This window comes from Sphaerodactylus townsendi, linkage group LG10 (genome assembly GCF_021028975.2).
Source record: "Sphaerodactylus townsendi isolate TG3544 linkage group LG10, MPM_Stown_v2.3, whole genome shotgun sequence".
NCBI lineage: Eukaryota > Metazoa > Chordata > Lepidosauria > Squamata > Sphaerodactylidae > Sphaerodactylus > Sphaerodactylus townsendi.
Window position 1 is genome coordinate 43,742,436 of NC_059434.1, and position 14,944 is coordinate 43,757,379.

Here is a 14,944-nt window from a genome sequence, read left to right on the forward strand (position 1 = left end):
TCTCTAAGTGTCCAGAAGTGCATATACTGCTTACATTTAAATGATGGATCTCATCTTATATTTCATCCTGCTCAAACAGTTCATGAGTGGTTTGATTTAATAAACAGTTCAAATGAATGCAAAATCTGACCTAATAGTATTTTGCAACTTTCCTAGTTTAAAAAATGATCAACAACTTTATGGCTGCATAATTGCATGCATATATTTACACAAAGAAGTATTCCTGAAAGAATACCCAGCATAACTGTGAAATTCTCTTCCACCTCTTAGTTAGGAAATTGGCATAATCCCCATGTATAAGCAGTTCTGTTCATATAACCAGCAGCAGTTCTGAACAACAGTTTGATTGAAGCAGAAAGAATTAAAATTAGGGAACTCTGACTCCTCCCTCCAAACAGCTCATCAGCGTTACTGTTGATCAGAACTTCACCTGTATTATTTGAACACATAGATCAGGCCATGAGTATAACTTGAAGAAGCAACTCAGCTCCCCATCAATGCTGTCAAGGATCCACGAAGGGGCACAGGAAAGCATGGAGTTTATCAGTTAAAATAATCTTATTTAGCTGACAAAAAGATTCCAGGAGATACACTGGAGCTATGGAGTAATATGGTACTAGTTGTCTGCTCTTAGGCCAGTATCTTTCATATTGCCTGGGACTTTGGGACAATGATGACGAAGCTACTGCATCTGTGTAGCTTTGGGATACAAAGACAGAAATCAATCTGTTTTAAGCGTGCTCTATTTATATTCAGTATGCTTCTCTCACAGAAGCGAGTTCTTTTTCTACAGACAGTCAATTAAGGTTTTCAATTACGAAGAATTTATCAAATTAATTAACAATCTACATGTTTATGGACCATCAGATAACTTTTCCATTTTGTCTTGCTAAAATCTATTATTCTCAAAATGAGTTTCTATAATTAATATGTTACTTCCAGAAATAACTGACTGTACTAAAATTTTTATTTTCTATTATATGCAGCAGAACTTCACCACTGAAATAAGTTTCCATGTAGAATCTAGTGATGGCAGGAAAAGGATGAGATCTCCTATATTAGGCTTTGATGTGGTAAAGCAAAGTATAGCAAAACTGTGTAGTTTGTGAACCTTGCTCAGGTACTCGTAAATTCTGATGCCTCCTCAGCAGCCACAGAAGGAGGATATGCAATATAAAAACAAAAAAAGCCCTATCAGAAAATTAAAAATATTTTCTCTTAATTTAGCAAAAGGAGAAAATACAACTGTAACATAACATTTCAGACCAAGAATAGGGAGAAAATATTAACCACTGACTCTTACCCTAAAAAATTCTTTTGTTGAACCAGAGTCTAATGTCCCGTAAGCAATTTCTGTTTGCTTTGACAAATCCTCCGCACTTTCAATGGGAGACACCATTCTCTCTACCGTCAGGAAGGCAGCTAAGTTAGCCGTGTAGGATGAGATTATGATCAAGGTAAAGAACCACCATACACCTCCAACAATGCGCCCAGACAGGGATCTAATAACAAGTATGACATGGAGTTGTAAAATGAAATGAATGTCCTGAAAGTACAAGTTACCAGATTCATGTAAATGCTGCAGTGTGTGACCCAGGGAAGTATTTTCCTGCTACATAGTTTCTGTTGTTAATGCATTCAAATGTGATGGGAAATTACAGTATTCTATAACTTTGGCAAGAGATTTTAAAAAATTTACTCAGATAAAGTGGTGTCACTAAACTCAGGGCTCCAGTCTTGAATTAATGTATTGAATGTATTGAATTAATGTATTGAATTAAGGCAAAGTACTAGTTCATCAGTCCTACACAGGTCTGAGCACCCTAGAAAAGAAAGCTTCTTAGTATCACATTATTGCCAGTAGAAAAAGTAAGGTTTTTGTGATAACTCGGTTGAACTCATTTTTGTGAACTCAACTCTGTGAGCATGCATCTCTTTCTAAAAGACAAGTTCTCCCATTCCCAGTAATTATTACTATATACTGAACTTTCAATTCAACTGGAGGATACTGTAATATGGCTAGATGAATAATAAATTACTGTTCTTTATGTACGATTAAACAAATGCCTATATGCTTTCCATTTTCTAATTTACTATTGAAGGCAGAATCCAACTCAGCTGGATAGGATCAGTGGCTTGTCTAGTCCAGCATCCTGATTCACACAGTGGCCAACCAGATTCCTCTGTCCTATGCAGCAGGGTATGGAGGCCAAGCATTACCCTACTGTTGCCTCCTAGCACTAGCATCCAAAGGTTTACTGCTTGTGGATCTAAACCTTCCCTTTACTCACCCCAGATAAGTAGCCATTCCTGAAGCTTATCCTCCATTAATCTAGTAACGTTTTAAAGCCACCTGACCTTTTGGCTATCAATATATCCACTATCAATAAATTTCACAATGTTATGAATTTTGAGTGAAGATACACTCCCTATCAAGGTGTATCATTTTTATCCACCGCACCCATGATTTTATAGGCACCTATCATAATATTATAAACCTTTACCTTCGCTGCCTTTCCCTCCTTAAACTAAAGATCCACAAGCTCTTTTGCATTTACTTTTTTTAAAAAAAGGTGCTAAAAGCCCTTAATTGTTGACTTCTTCTGCACTTTCTGCAGCATTTTTTTTAAGAAAAGGGTGGGTACAGTGATTAGACCACAGAATTCTAAACATGAGTTTACTATAGAACTTATCAACACCCTCACAATGGGGGCCATTTTATTTTTGAGATGAAGTATAGACCATTTCTTACAGCTCAGTCCATTTGCCTTGCAAATGGCTCTTTGTTACCTACAGTATTGCCTCTATGCCAAAAACATGTTTTTCATTGGTGATACGAAACTCCACCTTCATTATGACTGTTAAGTTCTACAGCTATTGTAAGTAAATAAGCCATTATGTTCAACTTGTTCTGAAATTATGATTGGTTAGTGCTCCACACTAAGGTTTAAACTGAAAACTGAGCCTAAATTATGATTTTTCAATGATGTCTTTTCATATATTATTCACTCTTTCTTATTTCCTTTTGCTTGCATGAACTTCAACTTTTGACCCAGTTCCCATTTCAAGATGGTGTTCCCACTGAAGCTGTTGAATTTAGGCCACAGCTACTGGTTCTACAAGGACAATGGAATAGCTGATAACACTGCAGGAAGAAACATAAAATAAACATGATATAATAAAATATACTAGGTTTGTATACAGCTATTTAAAACCACCACAATAACTGGCTATACTGTTAAATGAACTGTAGCTTCTCTTTAAGCCTGGCCTTTTAGGATTCTCTCAAAATCAATTTTTGCCACATTTGTTGTTGTAGGTTCACAAGACCAAGGAGTTATCAGAAGACCTTTATGTTTAGATAATTTGTTAAAGAAGATCTGAGCGTCTTAAGCAATAGGTAGGATGTTATATAAAGTGGCTCATGGAGGGGAGCTGTTATTTCATAGGTCAACAAAAGTGTGTTACCCTTTTTCCCACTACAGCCTCTGTGAACTCAATGCACCATTGGCTGTAAATGAGAATATGCAGCAAAAACACGGTACCCCTCCAAGAAGGCATGGAATGAGAGGAACCTTATGCATTTTATGGCCTGTGCATGGTGTATATAAGGTATGACCGATGCTAGGAGAAAACCAATTGAACAGTCCAGTGGTCTGCATCAAGAGCAGCTGTTGTCATTTCAAGGGCTGCAGATGATTTTGAAAACATGTCAACAGCTGGTGTGTCTTGCAAGTGAATATATATGCACCATGAACTTCCTTTGTGAGACCAAAAATGCACAAAGCTGAAATGAACGTGTAACCAACCTTGGCGAAATATCGCATCCTTGCTGCATAAAGGCACCCAAGGAAAACCAGAGACTATTAAATATCCCAAATTCATTAGTTGATTCGTTACTTTGTGTTTCTCTTCCATCTTCAAATTCCTCAGTGTGCCACTCGTATGGGCTAAATCTGCTGACCAGGAATAAAACTACACTGACCCCAATGTAGGCAAAAACAATGCACATCCAGATCTCATATGCTAAGGGATCAAGAAAGGAAAATACTCCTGGCTTGGACTTCTGAGGCTTCTTAATCATTATAGATATCCCGAGGCTCATAAAGGGCTTTGAGAAGTCAATCACTTCTTCTCTCACCAGTGTTATAGTTAATGGAGCAATTGCAATATCGGCTTTCTGTAAGGGAAACAAAGCAAAATAATAACTTATTCAAGAGTTAGAATGGGAATGATTTGATTACTCTTGTGCAATACAAAAGAAGACTGCAACAGCAGGAAGAGAGAGAATAATAACTTCATTTCAAGGAGTAAAGTGGTGTGCAACCGGCAACTGAGACTATTCTGATTGACACATGTTCAACCATAGGCCTTCACTTTCAGCATGTAAAGGCTATCCCTTTATAACCACATTCAAAACTATATTTTAAAGGCCACCGCAATATATATAAAACACTTGAATGTGATAGCAATGCATAAAAGCTTTTATTGATAGTGAGGGGAGATGAAATGCAGACCTTATGGCCTCTTTTCATTTGCACATTCAAGTTAGCAAAAGCAAACTGCAGTTGTCATGCCAACATGCATTGTGCCAATCCATATCATTTATAGCTACTTGCAATGATTAAAAAGGGCTCTTACCCCATAAACAAGTTCTCCAACCATTCCATTCCAGATTTTTGTTTCTGCATCCCTGGCCCCATACTTGCCATCCCCAACAATTGTGAGCTTATATTTGAACCCACAGTGTTTGGCAATTTCTGCAGCTAAGTCCACACAGTAGCCCTCATAGCGCTCATTTCCATCAAGTGTGTCATAATTTTTCTTCATCATGACATATGGGGATTCCTGTGCAGAGAAATCAGGCTTTATCTAATTAACAAGGACACTTGTGTCAATTACCTATTTGATAGGTACATGTTGGAAGCATAAGGAATAAAACCAAGAAAAGCTGCCATTTCCCCATAAATGTTTATATTATTTATTTGTCATTAACCACACAACATTTCTTCACAGCTGCAATAAGTCTTACAGGTGGTCATTTGCAAAGTCTCGTGTTTACAAAAAACAGTGTGATGATGACCAAAGGAAGAGCTTTAAAAACATTTTGTTTTTCAAGGATTCCTACATTAGGTTATCCCTGCCTATTCTGTGGCGTATTTCACAGTAGACCTACAGGGATCACTTCCCAACAAACCCAAAACTGAGCATGTAAAATCAAATGTTTTATATTATCAATATAGAGCTGCAAAGTAAAAATAAAATCTTGCCACCATTTAAAAAAACACAAATCAATTGTTGGGTTCTTTAATGTTTAATCCAGAACAATTATGCCCTGAATAAATAATTCAATACAATGATAAGTTTACTAAGTAAATAACATGACACTCCTATCACAGTGTTCCTATTGCAGATAAAGTTTCACATTCTTTTTTTTTCCAGAGAAGAATTTAAATTGGCTTGAGATGAAAAACTACACATTCATTCCTGGCTTGGCAATCCCCACTGGCTAATAAATAGACTGTCAACTTAAAATACAAATCCAAGCACAGTCCTACAATTAAAAACAAACTATTTTCTTAAAAGGGCTTTTGTCAAAACTTTGATCTTGCTTTTAAGATATTTTTAAAGTTTATCTTAAAAGAGCTTTGTGGTGCAGAGTTGTAAGCAGCTGTACTGCAGTCAAAGTTCTGCTCATGACTGAGTTCAATCACAACAGAAGTCAGTTTCAGGTAGCGGTTCAAGGCTGACTCAACCTTCCATTTTTCCAAGGCCAGGAAAATGAGCACCCAGCTTGCTGGGAGTAAAATGTAGATGACTAGTTTAGGCAATGGAAAACATAGTCTGACTAGTAAATATCGTGATGTGACATCACCCCACGGGTCATTAATGACTTTGTGTTTGCACCTTTACTTTTAAAGTTTGTCTATCATTCATTAAGAACACATAATAAACATCCTTATATTCTTTAATAAACCAGTCAAATTGTACCATGGGGCCTTAGTTATATTCTCTAAAAAGGAACATTTCCAGTCTTTAACCGAGGCACAGTGATAAAGCAATTCAATAGTTACCTATTCCAACGAAGAGAGCAAGAATGAATGATAAGATTTCAACTTTGAATATCCTTTTCACATACATAAAAAATGCTTAATTACCAATATTGTGGTGACAACAATAGTCTTATTTTCTAATCCTGAGGATTCATTGCCGGCAGAACCATCAAGGGGATTCACAACCATTCTGTCTGCTTCACTCCAGTATCCAATCTAAAAAAAAGTTTGTAAATTTTATTTCAGTTGATGACTATTTATTTTCTTAAATATTTGAGAATGTTTATTCTCTATACAATAAGAGTTCAGAGACATAATCAGAAAATAGTGATGCAGTAAAAGTTCCATGTGTCAATTGCAACAGGAATTGATATGTAAATATTTGCAGGTAAAAACATAAAGACTTTTCAAAATGTCAATATTCATTTCCAGGAGAGTTTCAGTCAACGCGTTATGTTGCATAACACTTGAACTACATGATGATCACAATCCAATCAAAGTTAAGTACCTTAAAAGTCCAACACATTTCATCAGAAGACAATGATTAATTCTCCATTTGAAATTATTGAGACTTTATGTACTTAATTCTGCTTGCACTGTGGCCTTTATTGGTAAAAATCTGTAGCACAGAACAGATATTACTTTTAGAATATATATTCGAAACAAATCTCATTTTAAAAGTTAGAGACTGTCATATACTGAACTGGTTTGATCTGTGAGTAAACTAAGATCAACAACAAAAAATACATATATGAAAATGTCATTAAATACTATTTACATCAAATTACGGCCCATGTTTCTTAAAAACACTGCTTTTTGATAAGATTACTGAAATATGCACACAAGTGAGTATATTTAATTACATTACGGTTTTTGCGTTCTGTTGTAAGAGATCTACGTTTCTGCATCATTTAGCAGGGAACAGCTAAAGGCACCCAGAATTACAATTACCTTCCGAGGACCTGTGCTTTTGAGCTCCATGATGTTTATTGTATAGTTAATTCTCTTTCCATTCTGGTCAAACTTTATGTTTCCTGACAGCCCTTCCACTTGAACCTAAGGGGAATGAAGGGTGCAATCACATCACACTGATTAAACCATGAACTACATTTTATATTCTGCATTACATCAGTGAAATTTTTAATTAAAGTAACTTACACTGAAGAATTTCCTATAAAAAGAGGCTTTGTTGAGAAGTCCTCCTGATGGTGTGAAAAACATATATGGCCTTGTCTTCCAAAGCTCTGTCAACAATGTCCATTTCAAGACATTCACTCACTAACCCCACAACTATGGTTCTAGAAAGACTACCTGCTTTAATGCCCTTTCTATTTCTACGCCATGAGACCAGGGCACTGCTGGATTGGCAAGACAGTCTCCTGCATTTCCTCTTCTAGAAATCTCAATCCTCTGCTCGCGCAAGTTACGGAAAGCTTCAGTCATCACTTTGACAGCATCATAGGTCAGAGCAGATGTGTACTGAAAAAGATTAAATGCAATTAATTATCGTCTAATGAATCTAGTCTTTAACATGGCTTTCAAACATTACTGACACTAGAGAAAAATGTTAACACAACCACATTCATTCAAACAACCTTGTCTCAGAACATATACCAAATGTATTTCCATGTAAAGGTTTTTAGAGCAGAAAAAAGGATGTACTTCTTCACACTACGAAAACTGGTGATTTCAATGCCAGTGGCTGCAGTTATTAGAGCTTCCAACTCCAACTGGGAAATTCTTGGAGATTTGGGGGTTGATCCTGGGAAAGGCCAAGTTTGGGGGCAGGAAAGAGTTCTGCAGAGATAGAATGCCGTACCGTCCAAAGCCAAATCTCCAAAGCTGCATTTTGCCCAGTGGAATTTATCTTAATTCTGGGAGAACTCCAGGGTCCATGTGATGGTTGGCAACTTTAGTAGTAGTGGCTGGTAGCACAGATGGATTTAGAAAGGGATCAGACATATTCTAGGAGGATGGGTCACCAGTGTCTGCTATCCAAGATGACTAAAGGGAACAACCCCATCCAATATTAGTAAAATTTTGAATACCACTGCTAGGAGGCAACATCAGGGGAAGGTTTGAAGTCTATGCATGGTTTTTTGGACCTCCTGCACATTGTGAAACAGAAAGCTAAACTGTTTCTGTGGGACACATCTTATGTTCATAAATGATTATATTATATATAAAAATTATTCATGGCTTGTATTACATTTTCTTTCATCTTCAGAGCATTCTCTTTTCAACTGAAACTGGTTCTCTCACAGTATGCTTAGTTATTGTATTTCATGACACTATATTATGATTTGTAGGAGAGAGATTAAGAAGGAACAACATCCTTTTATCAAACAAAAAACATACTTGGGAACTTCATTCTGAAGTAAAACTATCACTGTGTCAAGTCAAGCCAGAACAATTTTTCCTCCCACACAAACCCACTGATCTGTTTTCTGGGGTACTCATGACTGGGGCCGTTTCCGCACGGCCAAAAGCAGCGACGCGATGACGTCGCAAATTGCGACGCATCCCAAAAAAAGCGTTCACACAGACAGGCGGAGCTGCGGGCGTCCGCAGCCCCGCAGAAATGTGACGGTTCGCACGGAAGCGCTGCGGAAGCGGCGTCTCGCGACGTTGCGCCTGCGCACTTGCGAAGCCGTGCAGGCCCGACGCCATTTTTGACGACAGCTCGTATGCTGTTCGCGACGCGGCGCCGATGCGTCACATGGGGAAAAAAGAGTGGTTTTAAGCTGCTTGAATACAACCGCCTTCGGGCCGGGTTTAGCGTTACGACGGGCGCCACTGCGCGACTGCGCTGGCGCTGCGCTCTCGCTCTGACGCTTCTTTTTCCGTTGCGACGACGTCATATTTTGCCCGTGCGGAAACGGCCAAAGTCAGTGTTTCCTGAGATATAGCAGTTGATATGAACACCTTTGATACTTGGTTGGCTTTTGTGTTTCTTTTTATGATCAAGGTAACATTAGTGATGTCTAAACTATGACCAGATTTTTTATTCAAGTGATATCATCAAAAGAGAGCAATCATGATGTAGACCAGGGATGGCAAACCTTTTCGAGACCGAGTGTCCAAATTGCAACCCAAAACCCACTTATTTATCACAAAGTGCCAACATGGCAATTTAACCTGAATACTGAGGTTTTAGTTTGGAAAAAACAGTTGGCTCTGAGGCACGCATTACATGGGAGTAAGCTTGGTGAAGCAACTGTGCAACACTTCAAATGAGTGAATCACGACCCTAGGAGGAGGAGCTTACTCCCAGGTAAAGGATCATGCCCAGGCCAGCCTAGATGTGTGTGTGGGGGGGTGATTTTCCGTCCCCCCACATGACGAATTCTATGCCCACGTGCCCACAGAAAGGGCTCTGAGTGCCACCTCTGGCACCCGTGCCATAGGTTCGCCACCACTGATGTAGACCCTCTTTATGAAATAATGTGCCAGTTGAAGTAATAGTTTAAGGTTGAATCTACTTGTTTGATCCTATGATGCTCTTTCTCAAAGTATTTCTTCATCAAAGAAACACTAAGGCCCTTTCTGCACGGGCCAATTAAGAATTCACTTCTAAGTGTTTCAGACTGTCTGTTTAATGATTTGCTCTAGAATTTTCCCTGGTATTGATGTCAGGCTGACTGGGCAGTAATTGTTTGGGTCCTCTTTTTTCCCCTTTTTGAAAATGGGGACAACATTAATCCTCCTCCTGGGACTTGTCCTGTTCTCCTGGAGTTCTCAAAGTGTATTGCAAATGGTTATGATTACTTCTGCTAGTTCTTTTAATACCCTGGGATATTGTTCATCAGGCTGTGGATATTTGAATTTATTTAAAGTAGCCAGGTATTCCTTTACTACCTCTTTATTTATTCTGTGATAAATTTCTCCTACTTTATCTTCTGTTCTGTTTTCCCCTGGTTGAGCACTGTTTTTCTTTCAGGAGAAGACCAAGTCAAAGAAGGTGTTAAGTAGTTCTGCCTTTTCTCCGTCCTGTTAGCTTTTTGCCATCTTCTCCATGCAGTGACTCTTCCTTTTGCTATGGACATAACCAAAAAAGCCTTTTTTGGCAGCAGTGGCGTAGGAGGTTAAAAGCTCGTGTATCTAATCTGGAGGAACCGGGGTTGATTCCCAGCTCTGCCGCCTGAGCTGTGGAGGCTTATCTGGGGAATTCAGATTAGCCTGTACACTCCCACACATGCCAGCTGGGTGACCTTGGGCTAGTCCAGGGGTAGGGAACCTGCGGCTCTCCAGATGTTCAGGAACTACAATTCCCATCAGCCCCTACCAGCATGCCAATTGGCCATGCTGATAGAGGCTGATGGGAATTGTAGTTCCTGAACATCTGGAGAGCCGCAGGTTCCCTACCCCTGGGCTAGTCACAGCTTCTCGGAGCTCTCTCAGCCCCACCTACCTCACAGGGTGTTTGTTGTGAGGGGAACCGGAGATTGTAAGCCGCTTTGAGTCTCATGCAGGAGAGAAAGGGGAGATATAAATCCAAACTCTTCTTCTTTTTTTTTATTGTTCTTAAGCTCTCTTGTAAGGCTGAGCTCATTCTGCTCTTTAGCTTTTTTAACTTTATCCCTACATATCCTGCTTATTTGTTTGAATGCCTCTTTGGTGATTTCTCCCTTTTTCCATGTACATGTTCCGTTTTACAAGAGACATACCCCATTTTTAAGAGGATAAAACACAGTATCCTCCAAGGAAAATAGAACATTTGCCATTTTGCCTCCTCCTTGTCAGCTAAAGCTGCATTTGCTATTGGGTGTATTATTTTAAAGTTACTAATCAAGCCATTGACTTCAGTTCTGTCACAGAAATTGCAATCTGGCTGCACTGCATGAGGAGTAGGTTGTGTACAGACTTCTCACAGGAGACCAGCATAAATCTTTCCCTCAACTGCCAGTGAGGTCACAGCCTTTAGTGAAGCAAAAAACTGAAAACAAAGTTGTGAACTCCCAAAATTGCCTTCTCCTTGAATACATCACTAGGTAGTTGGATTAGATGTTTTATAGAGATCTGAGATGTATGTTTTATAGAGATCTGAAGGGGTGGGGGGTTGTCACTGTTTGGAATGGTACATCTGTACAGCAACAACTGAAAGTTGTCTTGTAGCACCAGGATGGTTGGTTGCCAGAACTGCCATAACAACTGCCAGTTTTTGTATAGAATCTCAGGTTTGATGTGATCAGTATCTGAAAAATGCCGTTTTTCCACCATTATTTAGATTTTTTTTCAAAACTTGCAATTGCAAGCTGATCTCTTTTGCATTTGATAAGCCAGCTGATAAAGCAATCATTAGACGTATCTTCCCCATGGGTAGCTTTTATCCTGTCAGAAGACTAATTAACCTTCCTCACTTATAGTCCCACAAGAGAATTTCAGGAGTTTTGCCAAAGGGTTCTACATCTGCTGCTTGGATGGGATTCTGTGCTTCATGGCCAATAACTGGATATCAACCTTTAGTGCAATCTGGAGATTAACTGTAAAAATTTAGCTGTAACACAAACAGCCTGGGGTAAATGCAATGGTGAACACAAACACGGCTTCATCAGAATGTACACATCTCAAGCACAGGAAACAACCTTGGCTAGATGGTACCATTAAATAGGATGATAAATTAGGATACAGGGAAAAGAATTAATAGGAACATTCTACAGCTTCCAAAATGAACTTCCTTATAGAGCACATGTTTTATTTATTTACTTACATTATTTATAGTCCACCTTTTTCACTGAGACTCAAGGTGAATTATACAGAGTGAGTCAATACAGTCAACTGGTGGGATATTAAATAAACAATGCAATAGGATACTAGGATCAGCAAGGTAGGATCCACAGTGTAGGCTAGAGTCCTTAATAATATTTTCAAATATCTTTGTGAACCATTTAGTACAGTGAGTACAACTCTATTTCATGCATGGAAAAGTTGTCTTGAATTATTCAGTTTTGCGTAGGTTGTGGAATACTGTGAGAGTGGGGGCATTCCTGACCTTCTCAAGCAGGCCCTTCTATAAGGTATGAATTACAACAGAGAAAGCACATGAATGGGCAGTTGTTGATCATGCCATTTGCAGGTTCATGCCTCTGATAAGCAGGCATGCTATGTAGGAGCAATGATCTGACAAACCTTCCTCCAGTGAGAATCACTAGATCCAGCTCCCCAAAATCATGTATACTTAAAACATTATAAATAATATAAAATAAAAACTTATTAAGCAAAACTTGGACATTTTGATACATTTTATAAAAGAGAGTTTTGTTAAAGATAACATTCAACAGCCAAAGTCAACTGTGAGGTCTGTGAGTTCTGCGTACCTCTAAACTAAGAAGTATACCGGTACTTTGAATGCCTTTATTTATGCAAGCAAAATGCAGATTAATTGGGGAGGGGGTTGTAAGGTATCAGTGCTTCTACCCTTGCAAGGTCCATACTGACATGTGCTTTATGTTCATTTTCAGACTACAAAAAAAATCAAGCCTTTAATTTTAAAAGCAGATACTGGATGCAACCAAAAAAATTGTGCATTTAAAATGAAGCTGAACTTGTGCATTTGAATTCGGTATTGAACTTGGATAGAGATACCACTTTAACATTTCAACAGAGAAGTGCTGAAGAGTACACCTTCAAAGGACAGTATGTTCTGTGATGATGCCTTGCATTGAATAACTTTCTTGTTTTGACACTTCAGAATGCTGACTTTTTGACAAATGTTTGACCTTTCTTTTTTACACTAGTTTGTACATACAAGACATATTAGGGTTACCAAGTCCCAGGTTGGGGTGAGAGATCCTCCAGCCTCATACTTTACTATAGAGTTTTACTGTAGTGCAGGGATCAGCTCTATAGCTTTAACATCTGAAGAGCCATTTGGACCCGTTTTCCACGGAAAAGAAAACACTTAACCCCCTGGTTGATTTTATTCATATGAGTATATTTTAAAGTACATATGCTCAGAGGCTTTAGGATATATTAGATACATTTCTGTAATCTGTCTACCAATAAGTATAATCTTGTCCCTGAATAGGCAAGTTGACTATGTTCTTCAACTATTTGATATCCAAGACAGCCCATGAAGTTACCATTCCTGTATTACATCCTTTATTATTCCTATGCTATTTCTGAGCAACAATGCAATTACCCAGGTAATTGCTTTGTGAGTTAGACGAAAAGGCAAGTGATTACCTGGCAGATATAATTACTTTTGGAAGAGCAAATGCTTCTATATGGCAGTTCTTCTTTGCTCCTTGAGATACACTGGGACTTTCCTCATTGTGGATGGTGCTCCACATCTATCCCAAGATTTCCATTATGGGGAAAGAGAGCGGCAGTGATTTCTCAATCTCTTAGCCCAGTCATTTAGAACTATCCTCTTTTTGTTTACAATGGACAAAGGAATGTTATCAATTATATTCTCTTTACTGAAGTTTGCATGTTTGGCCCAAGTTCCCTTGTGCCCTTGGCTTGGTCATAGCTTGCAGTTCCTAGAACGTATCTCCCAGGCAGGATTGCCTGGATAACATTGTCTTTCATGATTTTGTGGTTACAGCTGAAGAAAAAAAATCTCCCCTTTTTTGGCTGTTCTCTATGTTCTTTCTGTTGGATGATTGCCTGCTTAGGTTGTTTAGGGGAGCAGTGACATTGATGCTGAATTTAGTCCTCTGATTTTCTGTCTCAAAGCCCTTTGCTACTTATATATTTGGAATCATCACCACATTTGGTCCATAGCATCTGCATTTAAGCACTGTTCGATGCCAGTGGGTATAGAAAGGTAGAAGCCTTATGAGCATTTCTTGAGGCTCTCAATAGCTTCTCTCAAATATTTCTAACTAGCGTGGCCTGGCCACACGTTGCTGTGGCTTGTTGTGGTGAAATGGGAAAGGAACAGTAGGAGCAAATCAATTGCAGAGGCCAGCAGTACGTGCTCATGGAAAAGCGCAGGCTGATACTGTGCGATGTCATTGATGTGTGTGATCGCATTCCTTGGGGGGGTGGATGGAAAGGCACCCCTCCCACACATCTAGGCTGACTGATCACGATCCTTTACCTGGGAGTAAGTTGGGGTGGTGGCAATGGGTGTCGCTTCTGAGTAAACCCTCTGAGGGGCGCGACTCAGCAATTCAAAGTATGTCACGGTTGCTTTACCGAGCTTACTCCTGAGTAATGTGTGCCTTGGAGGCAACCTGGTTTTCTGAACTATAACCTCAGTATTCAGGGAGTCTAGGCTGGCTGGGCCCTCCCTCCCCTCCCTTGCATGCCACCCCTCACTCTCTCCCCTCCCTCACTTCTCTTCCCTTGCATGGTACATCTCCCCCTACCTACCTCCCCTTTCCCTTTGCTAGAGTGGGTGGGACATATCCAGATGCTGGTCCCCCTCCCTCCCCTCCCTTGCATGCCTCACCCCTCACTCTCTCCCCTCCCTAACTTCTCTTCCCTTGCATGCCTCCCCCTCCGTCCCTTCCCTTTCCCACCCTTCCCTCCCTTGCATGCCACCCCTCACTCTCTGTCTCCTCACTCACTTCTCTTCCCTTGCATGCCTCTCCCTCCATCCCTTCCCTCTCCCTCTGCTGAATGTGTATGAGAGTAGGTGTGTTGTGTGGTAGTAGTGGGTGAGGCACAGAGAGTGAAAGGTACCTGCATGTGAGGGGGAACCCCCCCACGTCTCACACAGCAACATGTGTATGTGTTTCACTTCCACTCGAGTTATTGCCTATGTACTGTTTTCACTGCTCATATCTGGCCATCTGAGCGAACATTTTAAGGGCACGAACATTCTAAGGGTGACAGTTAAACACAGGCAGTTTCATGGCCTGGTGCACAAGGAAAAAGATGTTTTACCTGGCTCAGGTGTGTTGTCTGACAGCGGGAAGTATATAAGAACACAGTCAGGG

General features: G+C 39.7%; 1 protein-coding gene across 6 annotated transcripts in view; it reads right to left on the reverse strand.

Moving 5' to 3' along the window:
• Positions 1-14,944, reverse strand: part of GRIA2 (glutamate ionotropic receptor AMPA type subunit 2) — a 91,082-nt gene that overhangs the window by 6,228 nt on the left and 69,910 nt on the right. For all 6 annotated transcript variants that reach the window (XR_007245610.1, XM_048509381.1, XM_048509378.1 and 3 more), the window contains exons 7-12: positions 7,365-7,532; positions 7,005-7,109; positions 6,159-6,269; positions 4,642-4,848; positions 3,810-4,180; positions 1,304-1,502 (exon numbers count right to left, since the gene is read on the reverse strand). Coding sequence is in view for 5 of the 6 variants with exons in the window: in XM_048509381.1 (XP_048365338.1) it covers positions 1,304-1,502; positions 3,810-4,180; positions 4,642-4,848; positions 6,159-6,269; positions 7,005-7,109; positions 7,365-7,532 (1,161 nt within the window). In the remaining variant the exon portion in view is untranslated. The remainder of the gene's footprint in view (positions 1-1,303; positions 1,503-3,809; positions 4,181-4,641; positions 4,849-6,158; positions 6,270-7,004; positions 7,110-7,364; positions 7,533-14,944) is intronic.